The sequence below is a fragment of the Xenopus laevis genome, chromosome 4S, assembly GCF_017654675.1.
Source record: "Xenopus laevis strain J_2021 chromosome 4S, Xenopus_laevis_v10.1, whole genome shotgun sequence".
NCBI classification, from domain to species: Eukaryota; Metazoa; Chordata; class Amphibia; order Anura; family Pipidae; genus Xenopus; species Xenopus laevis.
The window spans coordinates 43,060,861-43,081,954 of record NC_054378.1 but is presented as its reverse complement, the minus strand read 5'-3'; the positions used below and the strand labels follow the sequence as shown (position 1 = coordinate 43,081,954).

The 21,094-nt window shown below is 41.3% G+C and overlaps 1 protein-coding gene and 3 long non-coding RNA genes across 4 annotated transcripts; 2 read left to right on the top strand and 2 right to left on the bottom strand.

Annotated features, from left to right (window-relative positions):
• Positions 1-577: 577 nt before the first annotated feature.
• pdf.S (peptide deformylase, mitochondrial S homeolog) lies at positions 578-9,974 on the bottom strand. Its single transcript, NM_001114814.1, is given in 2 exon segments — positions 578-1,120; positions 9,244-9,974. Coding segments are annotated over 2 exon segments (726 nt in total). The 5' UTR covers positions 9,812-9,974; the 3' UTR covers positions 578-962.
• Positions 4,513-5,935, bottom strand: LOC121393248. Its single transcript, XR_005960896.1, has 2 exons — positions 5,207-5,935; positions 4,513-5,009 (listed from the first exon to the last, which is right to left on the bottom strand). It is a non-coding gene; the product is annotated as an uncharacterized LOC121393248 (long non-coding RNA).
• Positions 7,913-8,837, top strand: LOC121393249. Its single transcript, XR_005960897.1, has 2 exons — positions 7,913-8,306; positions 8,504-8,837. It is a non-coding gene; the product is annotated as an uncharacterized LOC121393249 (long non-coding RNA).
• A 6,064-nt stretch (positions 9,975-16,038) lies between the features above and the next one.
• On the top strand, positions 16,039-18,651 carry LOC121393247. Its single transcript, XR_005960895.1, has 2 exons — positions 16,039-17,032; positions 17,780-18,651. It is a non-coding gene; the product is annotated as an uncharacterized LOC121393247 (long non-coding RNA).
• Positions 18,652-21,094: the final 2,443 nt, after the last annotated feature.

Sequence of the window (21,094 nt, the reverse complement as noted above, 5' to 3'; positions counted from 1 at the left end):
TGGCTAATCTATTGGCAATAAACTGCTTATGTAGCTTTCCTTCTCCTTTAATCATTTATTTTACAAGGCAGATACTTTGCCATCCTATCTGCAATTGTTCTCTTTACGACAAGTTTATAGAAAAATTTGTCGAATAGCATTGATGCACTAACCCAGTAAACATGATTAATAACCAACTATATCAGCAGAGTGTCTAATATATAAAGTATCACACCATGGGTGTGTGTTAAAACTATTATTTTTTTTTTTGTGAAAATGAATGAGATTTACAAACCATACTACAAACAAAGATGTGTTGTTTGAGTATATTTATAAAGCTTTCATATATGATAATGATAGCCACAACTCCATATCCCAGATCAGTATAAATAGCACAAGTCACAACCATTGAGGGTGGAATATGTTGTTCTCATTATGAGCATCTCTGCAGAATGTTGTTATAAAACAATATCTGCAAACCAACTGCACAATACTATGTTTTCCTTCACAAAAAAATCCAAATAGTGAATAAAACAGCTGGTCCTGGTGACTTCTTCAATTTTGAACAGAAGACAAACAGCAGTCACATGCTGCAGAGTTATTTTAGCAGAGTATGAAGGCATTTTTTTGGTGTCTAACAAAGTATAGCCATTTCAGCAGAAAATAGACCAGGTTTTTCAGTCTTCTGCAATATAAACATAATGAGCTTGCACAGAACACAGTCTGTATTGAAGATTGCAATAAACAATGCTATTCTAACAGCTCTTACACACAGGCCGTTTGTGTGAGTTTGATGTGCATTTAAAACATCGGCTGGAGCTGATTCCATTATTTCCTGCCTGTTTGTACTCCTGTGTGTATATAAATGCAATGCATGCATTTTTAAATGCACAAATATGACCATGTGTAAGAGTCCTTACATCTGGATGATAGATCCATTTATCACATTTCATGAATCTTGGAGCTTCAAGCATTCTACTTTCCTAGTCATTGACCTCCATCCAGCTGATGTTGACAAATGTCCGAGGATCCATTTTATCAATGTACAGAACCCCATCCAGATGGTCCATCTCATGCTGGATTATTCGTGCAGCCCAACCCTGAGCCTGCCAGGTAATGTGTTCACCCTTTGGATTTAGCCCTAAGAAAGCATAGATGGTTTTAATAATCAGTACAGTCAGCAACATCAGAAGACTTTAAAACAACACTTCTTGTGTTAAAAGCATTTTGTAGAAAGAGGTTTAAACGTTTAGCTCATTGTCTAGCCCATATAAATGTATAAAACATTACCCCAATCTGTTGTTTTTTTGCGATCTATGAGCACTTTGCTCCAGAGCTTCATTCAAAATACTTACAAGTTGAAATCTCTGTACACTGATATAAAAGATATACAGTTCTTATGGTGGACCCTGAAGTGTTGTCATGGGATGTAGAAAATGTCAGTGGTCATTACAAAGTAGAGATTCCCAGTTTTTGTGCCCTGCAGTAGCTGCTCTGTGTTTCCTAGAATGAACATTTGTTATTATCCAGTAAACAGACCCTGCAAATCCGGCCATATAAGGGGCCCAATGGAGCACAAACTGCTAATAAATCTAAGGGCCAGTCCTGGACTGAGATTCAAAACAGGCCCTGGCATTTCATGTACACAGAGGCCCAAACAGGCCACACAGCAGCCCAAACAGCCTCCCGCCAGTCCAATATATAGTGACTGTCTATGGCAACTTACAGCAGCCCTTCTGGCATTTGCCAGAACCCACAGATTGCCTGGACCAGGGCACATGCTGCAATTTCGGGAGATTAGTCGCCCAGCGACAAATCCCTTCTTTGGGCTACTAATCTCCTCAAACTGCCTTCCCACAGGCTAGTATGTTAATCGCCGGCGGGATGGCACTCGGATCTCTTTGGCTTTCCAAAGTTGCCCAAACTTTCCTCGTGAGGCAACATTGGAAAACAAAGCTTTACGAGTGCCAGTGCACCGGCGATTTACTTTTTAGCCAGCGGGAAGGCAGTTAAGGGAGATTAGTCGCCTGATAAAGAGATTTGTCGCTGGACGAATAATCTCCCTGAATCTTCGCATGTGTCACTGCCTGCCTTTAGGGTAAAACTACACTGGAGATTTTGATCAGCTTTTTTGGGTCTAATTTTATCTGTTCTTGCCATTTAACAGCATGCAACATTTGTATGATCCTACAAAGTCTGATCCCCCTATAGCTAGAAAGCAAAGTCTGATCAGATAGAAGTTGGATGGTGTCATTTGATCAGGTATCTACAGTTGATGTATTTCAATGGAAACAGAAAAGTCGGTTTAAAAGGACAAGGAAAGGCAAAAAAATAAAATCCAATTTTTACTTTCTTTAATGAAAAAGAAACCTATATCCAATATACTTTAATTAAAAAATGTATACCGTTTTTATAAGAAACCTGACTGTATGCAATGAAATTCTCCCTTCATTTACTGCTGTGGATAGGAATTGTCAGATGGTCCCTAACTGCTGAGCATGGAAACAATCATACTTATGAACAGCAGGGGGAGCCCCCACCTTACTTCCCAGCCATGCAGAACTCAAGCAGCTTTGTTTATGATGATCCCTAAGCAGTCCAGACCACACTGAGCATGTGCAGGGTCAGGGTCAGGCAAAGATGTTTAACAAAATTACAAGATGACAGCCCCCTGTGGCCAACTTTGAAAGCATAAATTATATGTTTGATTAGGCTTTGTGGTGCAGTAAGTTCATGCTTATGTTTAGTATAGAAAATACAGCATTTCTAGCCTTATTCTATTTTAGACTTTCCTTGTCCTTTAACACCATTGGATTTTATTTCATCAGATGACAATGCTGCTTTCCCATTGCCACCTTTAGATGGAAAAATAGGCATGTAGTTTACATGTCAGATTTTTATATAGGTGCCATATTTTGACCCATGCAACTACATCAGACTTGCAAGATGTGTTATGTGGTTTTGACACCATCCTACAAAATTTCCTGTGGAGTTTAGAGCCCTTTTTAGGGTAGGACAACATGGGCGTTTTATGTGCGATCTGACGCGCTGTGCAAAAAAGCAGGCGGCAAGCTGGATGCGATGAAAGTAAGGCAAGATATACAAATGTTTGATGGTGTCGCAATGTTGATCCAACCCGGCACGACTGTCGGATCAATGCTGCAACACCACCCGACGTTTGTATATCTTACCTTACTTCCGTCACATCCGACTTGATGCCTGGGTGTAGTCCTTCCCTTATGCAGGGCCCTAGGCACTCCACTCGGCTACCCTCGCCCCCCACAGTCCGGTTGTGCAGGCAAGTGTGCATGAGCAATAAAAGAGAAGGAAGAGAAGGGAGGAAGGGGCGAGTGACAGAGGGAGGGGTGGAGTGAACCCAGACTAGGGGTAAGACCTTTGAAAAGGTACCTGCCCAGTGCCCCACATCATTGTGCCCTAGGTAGGAGCATTTTTTGCCTACCCCTAGTTCTGTCCCTGTTTGTATGTTTGGGAAAAGCCACTCTGCATAATTAGTTTACATCTGGTCACAGAACAGAACCCCTAGGCAACAACACGCTATCTTGATGCAAAGACTTTTTCCTTCAAGCAGAGAAAACCTGCTCCATTGGGCACATTTCTTTGGGCCATAGCACACAGACTCCGAGTCAAGGCTGCAGTAGTATCACTATTTTAAAGAATGGTATGAGCTTCTGTCAGGGGCGGATTAATGAATCGGCTACCCTAGACTATAGCCTAAGGGCCCAGAGTGATTAGGGAGCCATCTAGCTTTTTCAATTATTTTTATTTTCTTTAAAAAACGGAATAATTGAAAAAAAGCTAGATCTTGGGCCCCATGCACCCGATTGTTTTAGATTTATAAACTTTGGGAGTACCCTAGAAGGGGGCCTGTGGAAAGTGTAGCCTAGGGGCCACACATCTCATTAATCCACCACTGGCTTCTGTATGTGTTTGCTGGAGCTATGTGGCGCTCATACACAGAGCCGCCATCAGGGGGTCACAGGGGGGACAGTTGTCCCGGGCCCGCAGGGTTTTGTGTCTAAGGGGGGGCCCAGACCATGCTTCACTTACTTGATTAGCCAGGCCCCCCTGCTTTTAGCGTGCACAAAATATGGCACACAGCTCTGTGCACGGAAGCTTTTCTCCTATTAAGATTTCCTGTACCCTCATTGGTCCTTTAAGAATAAAGGATTACATCTGCATTGGGATTGGATCCCCTTATCCAATCCCCGTACAGCTTTACCAGGACTTATTCTTAAAGGACCACCAGGGCATAGGAAGGAGAAAAGCTTCCGTGCACGGAGCTGCTGTGCCATATTTTGTGCACGCTGAAAGCAGGGGGGGCCCAGCTAATCAAGTAAGTGAAGCATGGCGGCCCCCCTTAGACACAAAACACAGGCAAGCAAATTTTTACAAAATTGTGGGGGATCTGACCAATTTTTTTTTTTTTTACTTGCAGGGGGGGGCCTGATCACCAATGGCTTTTTATAACTTGTGGGGGGGGAAGTTTTTTTTTTTTTACTTGTAAGGGGGGCCCTACCACCAATGTTTTTTTTTTAACTTAGTAATCAAGGTTGACTGGATACCGAAAAGTCTTTAAATAGTATTGCCCAGTCTTCTTGTGAGGCACCTCCGCCGTAGGTGCAAATAAGTAATCCACCAAAAAATAGAACACAAGAAGATAGGCGCTGAGGCAGGATTAACTGCTAAATCATCAGTGTTTATTTGCCAACACTACATGTTTCGAACCATAGAAGGCTCTTTGTCAAGTGTGGAGACAATCAGTGCATCATTACTTAAAAGGTGTTAGACAGGAAGTGACACAATATAATGGAAACGAACTTTCCAATTATTAACCCTTGCCTAAAAGATTAGTGAAAAAATTATTTAGAAAAACATACTGAAGCGTGACAATGTCCAATACAGATTTTTGTTTGGTACAAATAAAGTCTTTTGAAGCGTTTCAATGGTGTCTGTTGTGTGTCTTTACTTTTTGCGATAAGTCTTTAAGGTGGAAGTAGGAAAAACAGTGACTGTGAAGATAAAAATATCATAGGGAATAAAAAACAATTTATTATCCAGGTTTAGTACTGCCTAAAAAAGCCTACCAAGCCCTCTTTTCATCACAAATTCTTAACAACAGAGTTCCATTAGTACGAAATTACTAGGCCTTAAATGCCATTGGTTTATTATATATATGTTTAACAAATTTATTGAGCCCATACGTTACCATTAGAAGTTTTCAAACATATCTTGGCTATTAATACTGATCAATATCTGGAAGAGAAGAGTAATGCACATATTAGGACCGTTTATAAAGAACTTTTTATAAGAAACTTTTTACGCTCCAAGACTCATTCAAGCCTTTTGGATTCATAGTGTTTAGTTTCTTAATCCAGTACATTTCCCGTTGTAACAATTTGGTTTTCACATCCCCTCCCCTAGGAGGGTTTTGCACTACTTCTAGTACAAGCCATTTCAACTGATTGACATTGTGTTTCATTTCTGCGAAGTGCCTCGCAACTGCTGTATCTGTGTAGGTGTCTTTTTTATAATTTCGGATATACCCTCGATGTTCCTTAATCCGTATTTTTATTTGCCTAGCAGTTTGCCCTACGTATGCCATTCCACACGGGCATTTAAGTAGGTAGACTACGTTGCATGTGTCGCATGTTGCATAATTTTTTAAAAACAAGGGGGTGCCATATAAGGGGTGATTAACCCTATCTCCCTTGATAATAGATGCGCAACACACACAATTAAGGCAAGCAAATGTTCCCTTTTTAGGTTTTCCCAAAAATCTTTGTGTGCTGCTCTTTGGGGGGTCAATTTCAGATGGGCATAATATGTCCCGTATGCACTCGCCCCTTTTATAGCTAAACATAGGATTATTAGGGTAACACTTCCCTATTGTTCTATCCTGCTGGATAATGGGCCAGTATTTTAACACAATTTTTTCTATGGCTTTACTATGTGACCCATATGTAGAAACAAATGGTAAACTCTTTTTCTCTTCTTTTTTGGTTTTATACATTAAAAGGTCTTTTCTATCGACTTTGTTAGTCTCTTGTATACAATTATGTATTTGCTTGCGATTATAGCCTCTATCTAGAAACCTTCCTCTCAGTGTTTCCGTGGCACTAATCAGGCTCCCTGTGTTTGAGGATATCCTACGAGCCCGTAGGAACTGCCCTCTAGGGATAGCCTTAATTATATTTGGTGCGTGAAAGCTGTTAGCATGTAAGACATTGTTCCTGTCAGTCTCCTTACGATACAGGCTGGTGCATACTTGGCCCTCCACAATTTCAAGGTGTACATCCAAAAAATTCAGCGTTTTACCTCCTACTTCCAATGTAAATTTAATGGTGTTATGTGCCTTGTTTGCTTCATTTACCATTTCATGGAAGATATCTAGGGGGCCTTTCCACAGAATCAAGACATCATCGACATATCTATAATATTGGTATATGTACCGCTTAAAGCGACTTTCTAAGAATAATGTTTTCTCTAAATGGTACACAAACAAATTGGCAAAAGAGGGTGCTACCGCAGCACCCATGGACGTGCCCTGGCGTTGCCAGTAAAACTCTCCAGCAAACCTGAAGTAATTTCTTTGTAGTACCATTGTAAGGGAATCAAGTATAAAGTATATGAGGTGTGGAGAGAGATTAGTTTCTAAAAGGGCTTCTTCCACCACCCTTAACCCCTCATTCTGTGGTATAGATGTATACAGGCTCTGTATGTCTATGCTTACATGCTGGACATCCAATGGTAGATTCTGTATTTCATTCATTTTTACAAGTAATTCTGTGGTGTCTTTAAGGCAAACCGGTATCCCCTTTACCAACGGTTGCAAATAAGAATCTACAAACTTAGATAATGGTTCCAAGACTGAGCCCAGCCCTGATACTATTGGTCTACCTGGGGGGTTTGTTAGACTTTTGTGAATTTTTGGGAGTAAATATAGTACTGGTATTCTTGGAAATTCAGTAGTTAAATACTCTTTAACATTTGTGGATATTATGTTACTAACCCATGCCTCATTTATCATTAGGTCAATATCTTTCTTAATCTGGGCAGTAGGGTCACAGGCTATTTTTTCATAGTGGCCAGGGGTAGTTAGCTGGTTAAAAGCTTCAGTTATATAGCTTTTTTTATCCATCACTACTGTAGCCCCCCCTTTATCAGCTTTACGTATAACAATGGTGTTATTATTTTTTAAAGCAGTTAAGGCCTTGCGCTCTATATATGAAAGGTTTGCCTGTGGTCGTTTATATTTAGAAGACTATCGTAAGGAGACTGACAGGAACAATGTCTTACATGCTAACAGCTTTCACGCACCAAATATAATTAAGGCTATCCCTAGAGGGCAGTTCCTACGGGCTCGTAGGATATCCTCAAACACAGGGAGCCTGATTAGTGCCACGGAAACACTGAGAGGAAGGTTTCTAGATAGAGGCTATAATCGCAAGCAAATACATAATTGTATACAAGAGACTAACAAAGTCGATAGAAAAGACCTTTTAATGTATAAAACCAAAAAAGAAGAGAAAAAGAGTTTACCATTTGTTTCTACATATGGGTCACATAGTAAAGCCATAGAAAAAATTGTGTTAAAATACTGGCCCATTATCCAGCAGGATAGAACAATAGGGAAGTGTTACCCTAATAATCCTATGTTTAGCTATAAAAGGGGCGAGTGCATACGGGACATATTATGCCCATCTGAAATTGACCCCCCAAAGAGCAGCACACAAAGATTTTTGGGAAAACCTAAAAAGGGAACATTTGCTTGCCTTAATTGTGTGTGTTGCGCATCTATTATCAAGGGAGATAGGGTTAATCACCCCTTATATGGCACCCCCTTGTTTTTAAAAAATTATGCAACATGCGACACATGCAACGTAGTCTACCTACTTAAATGCCCATGTGGAATGGCATACGTAGGGCAAACTGCTAGGCAAATAAAAATACGGATTAAGGAACATCGAGGGTATATCCGAAATTATAAAAAAGACACCTACACAGATACAGCAGTTGCGAGGCACTTCGCAGAAATGAAACACAATGTCAATCAGTTGAAATGGCTTGTACTAGAAGTAGTGCAAAACCCTCCTAGGGGAGGGGATGTGAAAACCAAATTGTTACAACGGGAAATGTACTGGATTAAGAAACTAAACACTATGAATCCAAAAGGCTTGAATGAGTCTTGGAGCGTAAAAAGTTTCTTATAAAAAGTTCTTTATAAACGGTCCTAATATGTGCATTACTCTTCTCTTCCAGATATTGATCAGTATTAATAGCCAAGATATGTTTGAAAACTTCTAATGGTAACGTATGGGCTCAATAAATTTGTTAAACATATATATAATAAACCAATGGCATTTAAGGCCTAGTAATTTCGTACTAATGGAACTCTGTTGTTAAGAATTTGTGATGAAAAGAGGGCTTGGTAGGCTTTTTTAGGCAGTACTAAACCTGGATAATAAATTGTTTTTTATTCCCTATGATATTTTTATCTTCACAGTCACTGTTTTTCCTACTTCCACCTTAAAGACTTATCGCAAAAAGTAAAGACACACAACAGACACCATTGAAACGCTTCAAAAGACTTTATTTGTACCAAACAAAAATCTGTATTGGACATTGTCACGCTTCAGTATGTTTTTCTAAATAATTTTTTCACTAATCTTTTAGGCAAGGGTTAATAATTGGAAAGTTCGTTTCCATTATATTGTGTCACTTCCTGTCTAACACCTTTTAAGTAATGATGCACTGATTGTCTCCACACTTGACAAAGAGCCTTCTATGGTTCGAAACATGTAGTGTTGGCAAATAAACACTGATGATTTAGCAGTTAATCCTGCCTCAGCGCCTATCTTCTTGTGTTCTATTTTTTGGTGTTTTTTTTTTAACTTATAGGGGGGACCAGATCACCAATTGGTTTTTTTAAGCCTAAAGGGGGGCCCTGACCACCAATTTTTTTAAAAAAAAATTTATGGGGGGCCTGGCACTACAGTTTTTTTTTAACTTATAAGGGGGGCATGCCCATCAATAGCTCTTTATAACTTGTGCGTGGTGGGGGTTACCTTTTTTAGCGCAGATGTCTGTGTGGTCTTTTAACTGTAGTGTGGAGTGGGCGGGATCTGGGGAGTGGTCGGGATCTGGGGTGGCTCTTGGGGGAGTGGGCGGGATCTGGGGTGGGGCTTGGGGGCCGGGACCCAGGGGGCCTGAAAATGTTGTTGTACGGGCCCTGCTCATACATACCCGATATCTCCACGGCATAGTAGCGGGGCACCACTGCAGAGAATCCCTGGACGCTGCTGCAGCCCTCTGGGAAGCTGAGAGTCTGGGAGTTCAGGATTCGCATCTCTGGATTAATAAATATTTGGAGCGGGAATGGGCTCATCTCTCTCGCTTGGCGAACCTCAGGGGGCACTGCCTGGCACATCTGTTCTGGGAAAGCAACTGCCAGGATCCGCAGAGGCACCCCAAGCTGAGGGGCACTTATCCCGACGCAACAGCCGGCACTTAAGACCCTCACCAGCTGATTCACGACAGCCTGTGTGTCTGGGTGGGACACGTGAGCCGAGGGGACACGGGCAGCAGTGCAGCGCAGCACTGGATCACCAGTCTGGGTGACACGGGAGTACGGAGGTGTGGCTGCTCCCAACACGCGTCTCTTCAAGTACCGCCAGTAACTTCGCTTCTTCCCCAAAGTCCACGAAGAGGAGGACAGGCGGCGAGGCACATGGGTAACGTTAGGCAGCAGCGTGTTACTGTAGGAGGGAGACAGCAGGAGAGCCACAGCACGGCAGCCTCTCTGAAGCAGCATGCTTGGACAAGCGCTTATAATCATCAAATATAATACATGACGTGTATTGCTGCTGTCATCTCAAAATCCAGTCATCCTAAATGAGTTCATTATCCCGAGCATTGCCTTCATCGCTACTACTGTCACTGCAAGTCTTCACGGCAACTGCGTCCCCACACGAGGATGTCCGACCGCTACTGTGACCCGGATGGATAGTTCCTGGTTAATAAGCGGCAGTGGGTGACGTCGCGATCACGGGACCGTCTGCGGCGTCACGTGACATTCGGCGCGTTTTTAAAATGGTGGTTCCGCGGAGGAGAAAAACACTGACGCAGTGCGCAGCTGAGGGAATATTGGTTTGCGCTGACTATGACTAGCATTAGGTTTTTTTTTCCTTGGGGCAGGATTGTATTCATTCATACGGGGGCACTCGCTGTTCAGTGGAGGCTGCGAATCTGTGACATACTTGTTTTGTGTAAGGTGTGTGCCCTTAATATTAGGCGGCTATTGGAGCCTGCTTACACATAATGCAGTTGTGAGGTAACTCGGAGGGCCCCAGAATAAGCAGAAGCCGCCCGCACACCTGGTCTTCACGCACTTTAGCCTGATTTGTAGCGGACATTGGGCCTGGACTGGCAATCTGTAGGTTTTGGCAAATGCCAGAGTGGCTGAGGTATGGTTCCATAGAAGGTTACCATATAGGGGGCTGTTTGGGCCTCTGTGTACTTGGAACGGCAGGGCCTATTTTGACTCCCAGTCCAGGCCTGTAATGCTGCTTCATTCGTGATGTGCTCCACATTCAAAAGAGTTTTAGAAGCCACGTTGGAGAATGATAAACCTGGTTATGGTGCTTTATAGCAACCTATACACTAATACATAAATACATGTGAATAACAGTCAAACTGTACAATGATCAAGAAGTGACAAAATATCAGAATATAAAGTGTAGCTTAATTATATCTAGAAATGGCACTTAAATAGACCGTTTATGTGCCGTTGTAAACAGGGGCGCTACACTAATGAGGCGAGTTTAGGCACTTGCCTCGGGCAGCAGCACCCCCTGGTTGCCAGGGGTGGCAAAAATGCTGCTCCTGGTAACTAAGAGACAAATTTCAGCTTTTCAACCCAGAAATTTGACTCTTCTAGTTCTGCACTAGCGACGTGGACCACCCCGACTCCTCCAGCGTGACTTGGACCGCCCCCAAACCACTCCGGTGCTGAAGAGGTGAGTGCCGTGGGGGCGGCAAAAGAAAGAATATAACTGGAAAATGACTGAATTTAAACATCTGCATAAGAGTTTGTGTAGGATATCTTTAATATCTACCAGCTAGATTGTAATAAGATTAAATATCTATGGAACAGTAAAGGACGCCATTTATCCTGTCTTTCTCATTCTCCATGTTTTGTAAAAATATTTTCAATTTTAATCAACTTTGTATATTATGAAGCCTGTAATGGGATAGTTATATTTGTAGAAAGTGGTTTTTAATCCAGATAAAAAGTCTTGCTTAAGGAAGGAGAAGTGGCCTCGGATCTATTTCTTAAATCCAGTTCATGCTGCAGCTAGAGTTAATTTGACGGATTTTATAATGTGTCGAGAATGAAGTATTACAGAGAATAGACCAATTTCATTATCTGTACCCATGAGCGTAAATTGAGAGGATAATGAAAATTGAGAACATGAGCTTGAATATCTTTCCAAAATGTTTAATTAGAGGACATTCCCAGAGTAGATGTAAATAACTGGGTAAAGAAAAAACACATTTGGGAGAGCTGTTAAGGTATTTACTATTATTTGAATGAAAGTTAAATCCTTTTGTATGGCAAAGGGATCAATCTGTAATTTTGTTCTCTCACTACTTCAGAAAGTATTAGTTTATCAAAGTAGAATTTACTAAGGATTCTGCAGTGGATTCTGTGGGATGAGAATATTTTTCTGTAGATGTGATTGAATGAACCTAATTTTGATATGAAACAAAGAAAGAAATCGTCAGAGCTTGGTCTAACCCACACTGTGGTGTTGACCAGCTGCTAAAAGCACCCTTGGGCCAGAGCTCGGTCTATCTCACAATCTGGAGTTGCCCAGCTGCTATAAATAATAAAAAGCCAATATTTGTACAGAAAGAAAAAAATTGCCAGCGCACAGTTTACCTAAAAAAATGAAGTGCTATTACCACACTTTGGCCAAAATATGTAAGTTCACATGCCAAGTCAAGTCTCCTCATTGTACATGAGTCCTACACTATCCATTTGCATTGTAAATTGGAGTAGGCCTGCACACATTCCTCGACCTATCCTCAATAATCAGAAACATATGCTACTCATCAGATTGCCCTAAATGGTAAAATAGTTACAGTTTCTCTTCCCTGGGGCTTTAAGTATTGCCACCTTTTGATTTTTCTGGGCCTGAAGGAGGAGTCCCTGTTTGGTGACATCACGGGATGAGAAATGGGCGGACTCGTGATGTCACAAGGCCAGGAATGGGCAGGTATATGATATTGGGGTGCAGAAACAGGCGAATCGGGGAAATGTAACCTGTGGGAGATGAGAGGGAGGGTTTAAAAATTATTTTTTTTAGCAAACCGCTTTAGGGAGGGGAAGAGAAGATTGATGTCTTCAAATTTACCATTAGCTTCATTGCCGGTAAATTAGTAATATCAGCACGGTTCTAGTTGGATTTTTTCTTGCTAGGCCAATCAAATATCAGCCGGTGGCAGCCTTAGGGATTATACCTATTTCCACTAGGGTTTGTATCAAATAAAATGCTATCAGAGCATTTACAAGTTTTCTTGTGTGTTTGAGTTATTATTGGTAAGGGATTTCTCCCTACTAAGTCCTCGGACATATACCAGGTAGTAAACCAAAATACATAGGAAGTTTCCTCTTGTCTAGTGGGAGTAATGTCTGCACATATTTTGTCCAGGTAGCAAAGAAGGTAGTTACTTGGTGCTTTATGTTCAAGGGGGCTTCAAACCAATCCATGCGAAAAATCAAGCTTAGTAATTATCATTTCAAGTGATGGCGGGTGAGTTGATATCCAGCAATACAGTGTATCCCAAGATTGCCCACAAATATGTGCAATGTATCTGAAAATGTAGCGTGAATTTACAATAGGAAGTGACAGTCTCCCAGAATTGTTTGATCAATGGACAGGACAGGACAGGACAGTGGTAAATATCTGCCCTTGGAGGGCACTTCAGGCATCAGTTTCAGACCATCCCATAACTTGGGACAAAATTATGCAATATATTCAGAAACGTAGCATGAAAATGACTTGGATTAAAAACTGTATGGATTTAAATTGTGAGGTAAATATTTTTTTTCTTATGTAAGGTCTGGAATTTCCCTATGCCTTTCCCAAAATCCAATAGTGAAGGTTTAAACATTGTGGACTTAAAGGAATTGTTCAGTATAAAAATAAAAACTGGGTAAATAGGCTGTGCAAAATAAAAAATGTTTCTAATATAGTTAGTTAGGCAAAAATGTAATGTATAAAGGCTGGAGTGATTTAATGTATAACATGTCAGTCAGAACACTACTTCCTGCTTTTCAGCTCTCTTGGTTTACACTGACTGGTTACCCTGGCTACCAGACAGTAACCAATCAGAGACTTGAGGGGGGGGGCACATGGGTCATATCTGTTGCTTTTGAATCTGAGCTGAATGCTGAGGATCAATTACAAACTCACTGATCAGAAATGTACCATGTGGCCCCCCTTCAAGTCGCTAACTAACTCAGAGTTATAGAGCTGAAAAGCAGGAAGTTGGATTCTGGCTGTTTTATTAGACATCTGTTCACTCCAACCTTTATATATTAAATTTTTGGCTAACTAACTATATTAGATACATTTTTTATTTTGCACAGCCTATCTATTTACCCAGTTTTTATTTTCACACTGAACTATTCCTTTAAGGGAGAAGAAAGATGACCAATCAAAATAAGCAATCCATTGGGTTATCAATTTTCTGTGATAGAATGTTATGAATCACTGTTTGTGCATAAGGTCTTGTTTGTTAAAGAATGAAATGAGGAAGGTGTACATGAGAGAATCCTAGGCTAGTTGTTAGTTGAAAATGAAAAAATTCTCTTTGTCAGAGATTTAACTTTTGCTTCTACAATCATCCCTACAAAGAATATTCCTATTTGTAGGGGAAATAAGATGTTGGAACCAATTCATTTTTTTTCTTTTCCAGGTAGGAGACTGGAGGCTAAGCTGTGCAGAGGAGACTTGTGTTCCTTGTTAAAGGAGAAGGAAAGTCTTTTTAATTTGGGGGTGCCAAAAGTTAGGCACCCCATGTGATTTTATTTACTTACCTGATACCTCAGGCCGCTGCTCCTGTCAATAAAAAACTGCATCGGCCTGGGGTTCTTCCAGAGATCACCACAGAGTGATACTCTTTTTCCACTTCTTCAAATTTACAGGGGCAGACACATACATGCACAGCGTTGCGAAATAGTTTTTTTATGGCTTTTCACTGTACTGTGTATGCACAGCTGTGTGAATAAAAAATAAGAATGAAGAGGATCCCTCTGTGGTGCTCACTGGAACTCTGGGCCAGTGCAGTTTTCCTCTGATAAATATAGATATGATATTTCCCCGGGGTAGCAGCTAGGCTGGGGGGGGTGAGGGGGTTTATATGTGGGGTAGGGTTTTTTTTTTTTAACAAGGGGTTTGTTTCTCCTTTAAAGGTAAGTAAGGAAAAGCCTGATAATCATATTTATATAATCTGTGTAGTATATGCCATACTATACAAGTGTTTTTATAAGCTGGGTTATCTTTAATTTCAGAGGGTTGTTTTCTGAAGGGTTCATGAAGCATTTCTAATATGTTTTCCTTATATTCTGTAGTTTTTTTTAGATGTATATTAGTATATTTGCCATTTTCAGAGATCCACTCTGAAATGTACCTTGTTAATGCTGATTAGCTAAATCACTTTAACCTGGTACACTGAGACCATTGTTTATTTTTGGACAGTAACATAAAAAAATTAAAATGCATCAAAGTAATGAAAATATAATGTATTGTGGCCCTACACTGATGTGCTTGTTTTAGAGACACCTCTATAGTTTATATAATCAAGGTGCTGAGTAGGCATTGCGGCAGCCATTCAATGCTGAAAAAGGGAGAAAAGGCACCGGTTTACATAGCAGATAAACTCTGTGGAATACAATGGAATTTTACAGAACTTTTCCGTTATCTAGTATGTCACCTGTACCTGGTGCATTTTTCTATTCATTATAAAAATGTGTCATCTTTTTTATCATTGCAGGTCATTGAACAGAGAAGAATTGGTCTCTTGGCCCCTCCCTCTGGATATATAGACTGCCTCCACCTCTGTTCCCCCAGTTCTTTTGTCCTGCCTTGGATGTAAAGAATAGAAATCAATCTTCTCTTCTATTTTATTATTTTCTTTTTATTACTGCTTACTACAAAGATTATGTAGGCATGCAGAGCTGTCTCCCAACGCTATTAAACTATTACCTCCTTGTTGGCAGTTTGCAGTAAGTGGAATAGAGGAATCCTGCACCCCTGACAGTAAACAAGAATGGGGTATATGGGCAAGGTATGCAGTGCTACCAACATGCTCAGCAGAGGCATGAAACTCATAGCCACCACAGGATAGGTATGCAGAGCTACCTATATACCTGTCAATGTATGACATAACTATGGTCCGATCAGTATGCAGACACTTTATTATTAGGTATGTTAAGCTACCTACAAACTTGATCCAGCGTCTGGGCACACAAAGCTACACAAAAACTACTGACCAAGGCACCCGGGGAACACAGCGTGCCACCAGTCATAAACACTCTTCTGCAGATGAGGAAGGCACCCACGGCAAAAGTCTACCACAAAGTTTGGCGAACATTCCTGGGATGGTGCGAAGAGAGACAACTGTCTTGTGAAGACAGTACACCACAAATCATGACTGGTTTTTATCCACAGAATTTGATAAAGGATTAGCACCTAGCATGCTCAAATATCTGCCTTCTCAATGTTATTCCACTTCAAGTGGTTGGAGCAATCAGACATCGAACAGTTCTCACAAGGAGCTAAGAGGATCAGACCCCCCCTTTAGGAATCCTACACCTGGTAGAGTCCTGTGTGGCTCCATTTTTTGGGACCTGCAACCCGCATTCTTACCCGCTTGGAACCGCTACCCGACCCTACCCGCAAGTACCTTATTCTCAACCCGGACCCGCTGACCATCAAGAATCAGGAAGTGCTGTCATTGTAAACCGGAAGTGACATCATCGGAAGTAGATGTGATCAGAAAAAAAGGAGTAAAACAGGAAGTGCTGTCATTGTAAACCGGAAGTAGACGTGACCAGAAAAAAGGTGTAAATATCGTTATTGAGAAGACCCGCGGCCTGACCCACGGCCCGCAAACCCGCAGAGTCGCTGACTCGCGTCTTTGTCCGCACTCGGAACTTCTACCCGCAGGGTACCGCAGGTTTTTGCGTGTAACCCGTGGGTACCTGACTCTACCCCGTGGGACTTAACATTAGTACTGTCAGTACTACAAAAGGCACCTTTCGAACCTCTTCACACATCCGACCTAAAATGGTTAACATTAAAAGTCGCTTTTCTTATTGCAATTACTTCTGCCAAAAGGGTGTCTGAAATGGCAACATTGTCGCACAAAGAACCATGGGTTGTAGTCCACAACGACAGTCGCCCTTCAGACAGCACCTGGATTTCTACCAAAAGTAGTATCAAGGTTTCATATCAATCAAGAGATTGTACTCCCATCCTTCTGTCCAAATCCTAAAAGACTGCTACACAAGCTTGATGTGGTAAGGGTGATTTAAATCTACGAACAACGGCTTTTCAACAATCAGACTCGCTTATTGTTTATTATGATCCAGCTCACAAAGGTCTAGCAGTGTCAAAAAGGACTATCACCAGATGGCTCATAGAGATCATTAATCAGGCCTACACCCTCAGCGGCAAACAACAACCATTCCGGGTGGCAGTCCACTCTACAAGAGCACAAAGTACTTAAAGGACCCTTCAAAACCTGGCCACACCAGAGCAGATCTGTAAAGCAGCCACATGGGCTTCACCCAACACTTTTATAAAGTTTTACTAGTTACATGTTTTTGCTTCTACACAAAGTTTTACAAGCTCCAGAGGGTGGGCCAACAGACCAATTCTTCTGCCCTGCCTCCAGAGGTCAACCTACACATTACCCATACGTCTGCACTGACAGTTCGGGCCTACTAGAAAAGTATTTTCCGGTGAGTATAAAATCCATTTTTTGGGTTAAAATCCAGCAATAGACTCAAAAGTTTGTAGTATTGAGAAGATTTTTTTTTATATTATGAGTAGGATTTTTCATAATAAAAAAAAGTCAAACGCTTGTAAACTGATAGATTAGTAATATCGAGACCAGGTAATCAGGTGGACATCTTAAGATATCTGATGAGGGGTTTCAATGTTTTGTATGCGATTATATGTCTTTTGGAGAAAAGTATAGAAGTTGAATAAAATCTATGAAAGGCCTATAAATCAATAGGTTGATAGAGTCGTTAAGGTGTTTCCTACAGCTCTTATCAAATGCCTTTTCTGTGCCAATTACAACCAATGCAGTTTTTTTAACTTGTTTTGCAGTGTAGATAACCTTTATACTAGTTCTTTGTCCCAGCTCTTCCTTTTATAAAGCTGCTCTGTTCAGGGAAGATTGGGAGGAGTTTTGATAAACAGTTATAACATCCATTATCACCTTAGTAAGAGAAATTAGGCTTGATGTCAAAGGTTGTTTTGAGAAACAACAGTATTAAGCAAATGGGTCAAAAAGGAGAAATTCAATTGACTACATTTTTGCTAAAGAGGTTGTTCACCTATGAAAATCTGTCCAAATATAAACAGTCTGTGTCATTAAAAGCATTTTATCATCTTTATTATTTAAAATAAACTTTTTTAAATTACAGACCACTATAGCTACACATCAGAAGCTCTTAAGCTTTTATCTGTTCCCCACTTAGGGAAGGGATCTCTGACACCTTTGCCTGATGTGTGACGTGATGAAAGGAGGAAGTTCTGGACTGAAGAGCTACTGTACATTTCTCCTGCTTCATTTGCATGTCTTCAACCCAACTGTCTGGCAAGATTTTACATAAGAGAATTCATTTAATTTATGTAGCAGAATATGACTTTAATTTTATCCATATAAACAATTGAAATGTACTATGTCATGAAAGAGATCATATTCAGTTAGTCTAACCATAGAAAAAACCTATATAAATGTCGGCATAAAAAAAAAAACATGTTCTACATCATCTAATGAACCAATGTGGCAGAAGATTTAGGGTTAGATTTATCAAAATGTGAGATCAGAGCTCACCACAAAAAAACTCTCCTACTGATTCCTATGTGATTTTTAAAGGGGTGGTTCAACTTATATCACTCTGTACATAGTACTAAAAGTTATCTCAAAGGTGAACAAACCCTTTAAGAAGCATATTTATCAATAGGTGAAAGTTACAGTTCACCATTTGATAAATACACGTTTAAAAATCCCATAGGATTACATAAACATAATGTAAAAGAAACGGCAAATTTCTCAAAGATTGTACACCTTCTAAATTCCGCATTTGACGACATTAGAAAATAGGTGAAAGTTACAGTTCACCATTTGATAAATACACGTTTAAAACCCCATAGGATTACATAAACGTTATGTAAAAGAAACAGCAAATTTCTCAAAGATTGTACACCTTCTAAATTCCGCATTTGACGACATTAGAAAAGTAGCTTGGTAAATGCACTATATTTTTTTCCTTGTGATGTGTGGTGAATTTGAATGCCGTCTCTTTGCTGTATTTATACAACATAGTAAATATTCCCCTTAGTGTCAGCCAGTCACTCAAGTGTCCATCGCTAATTGATGTGAAGGGGAGATGCTCTTAATTAGAGTGGATCTGGATCATTGGCTATAGATATTTTTTTCATTGTCCCTCTATTTGATAGGGCTGGCTTTTCTGGATAAATGAGAACTCTGCTCCCTGAATATCAAATAATCATCTTTTAGCTTGGGTAGGGAGTCTTCAGAGTTACCAAAGAGAGAGAGTCTGATAGTAATAAAGCAAGCAAGTCTTGTTTATAAAGTTCAAAAATGCCTTTGAAACATACATTTTCTCTTCTTCCCAAGATTGGGGGACCCAGGCACCTTGGGGATGAAGTTCCTACAGGTTGGAGAATGGACACTAAGATGTTAACAGTGACTCCTCCTCCTGCTCCGGCTTCATCCTTTGCCTCCTCCACTTAGTCAGTTTCTTTTTAGTGTCCACAGAGGGAAGATACGGAAGACACATAGTGGCTGGAACTAGTGCCACAGAACTGCTGTTTAGGTCATGCCAAACTGAGGTCAGGGATTTCCAAGTATAGTGCCTCACCAGCCAACTAGGTACCTTGGACCTAGGTATAATTTATTGCCCTTTTGCCTTGCCGCTCTCCAAAGGCATGCAGGCAAGCTTCACATTCCCTGAGGCTGCTGTTCCTGCTCCCTGGAGATCTGCAACGGCCTGAAGGTCTTAGCATATATACAGTATATTACATTTTAGGCTAAGTGCCTATTTCAACAGGGAAACACTAAGACTCCGGGCAACCCAAGGCCTCGGCGCAGCCCGTCACTTCCTATGGTTAAAGACCTGGTTGGCGGATCTAACATCAAAAAGGTCCCTTTTGAGTCTTTTTTTCCAAGGAAAACAGCTGTTGGGGTCAGAACTCAACGAGACAATCCGCCCATTTCAACAGGGACAGAGGACGAAGCAACATACCGACAAACACAAGTAGTCGGCCATGATACCACAACAAACAAGGATCTGGTTTGTCCTTCTCCGAGGGACCCACCAAGTCCTCCCAAGACAAATCCACTTCTGCATGAAGGTACGCCCACCCCTGGGGGGACCCCCTTAGGCAGCATCTTAAGATTCTTTTGGGAGGCGTGGCAAAGTCAAATTCGATACCAATGGGTCCTCTAATACAACTTCTACAGCCCCCTCTTATAAGAATTTTTGTATCACGGCTCCCCACAACCAATCTCAAACAGAAAGCAGCCATCCAAGACCTCGCGATCTCCGGGGTCATCCAACCAGTTCCAGTCACAGAATGAGGAAGAGGCTTCTACTCCAATCTGTTCATGGTCCCAAAAAAGATGGCTCCTACAGACCAGTTCTGGACTTAATAGCCCTAAACCTCTTTGTCCAAGATGGAGTCGGTCCAGTTCGTATTAATGGCCATGGAGGCAAACAAATTCATGACAGTGATCGATATAAAAAACACATACCTGCACATTCCAATCCATACTTTCCAAAGATTTTACATCATTCACCACAGATTTCTTAGGGTTGATATTGGAAAGCCCTTCCACACGGGACAGGATCAACACTCTAAGGAGGCGGATTGGAGCCCTTCAGACAACCTCCACTATGACACTGCAAACAGCTATGCAGACTCTGGGAACATTGGTGTCGACCTTCCCAACAATCCCCTATGCACAGCTGCACACAAGACCACTCCAGCACGTGATCTTACACCACCAAAGGAGAGATTGCAAGTACCTAGACAGAATGGTTCACATTCGGGACCAAGTCAAGTCCTCCCTCGACTGGTGGTTCCTTCCACAATAGTTGACATCAGGGGTCAGAGCCCATGTCCTAATAAAGGCATTTTAAGAAAAGAAATCACTGACTGGTGCCGTCAATAACTAATGTGGTCTGATTGAACGGATTGGAGGTAGAAACCATTGGACATGCATCAGGTTAAAACAATTTGGAGGTGAAGGGTGCTGACTGTGAAACTTGTGATAGATTCCAGGTGTAGACAATTGGATGGCGGACTAACTAAGCCACGAGTCACTAGATCAGGGAGAATGGAGCCTGCACCCGGAGGTGTTCCAAGAGATCGTAGAAAGGTGGACTTGATGGCATCCAGATACAACCACAAGGTTCCGCTGACCCACAAGCATTTGCAGTGGATGCCCTAGTACTTCACTGGAATTTCAAGCTGGCCTACTTCTTTCCCACGCTGGCTCCTCTACCAAGAGTCATCAAAAAGATAAGAAGGGAAGGAATACAAACCATTCTGGTAGCCCCCTTCTGGCCAAGAAGATCGTGGTTCGCAGACATTGTGGGCATTTTAGCAGGGACACCTCTTCACCTCCCACAAAGACCCGACCTGTTAACTCGGGCCCATTGTCCACCCAAATTTACATATGTGGGCTTTAACGGCATGGCTCTTGAGGCCTTAATCCTGAAAACATACGGGGCACCCTCAGATGCCATCCCCACTATGTTACG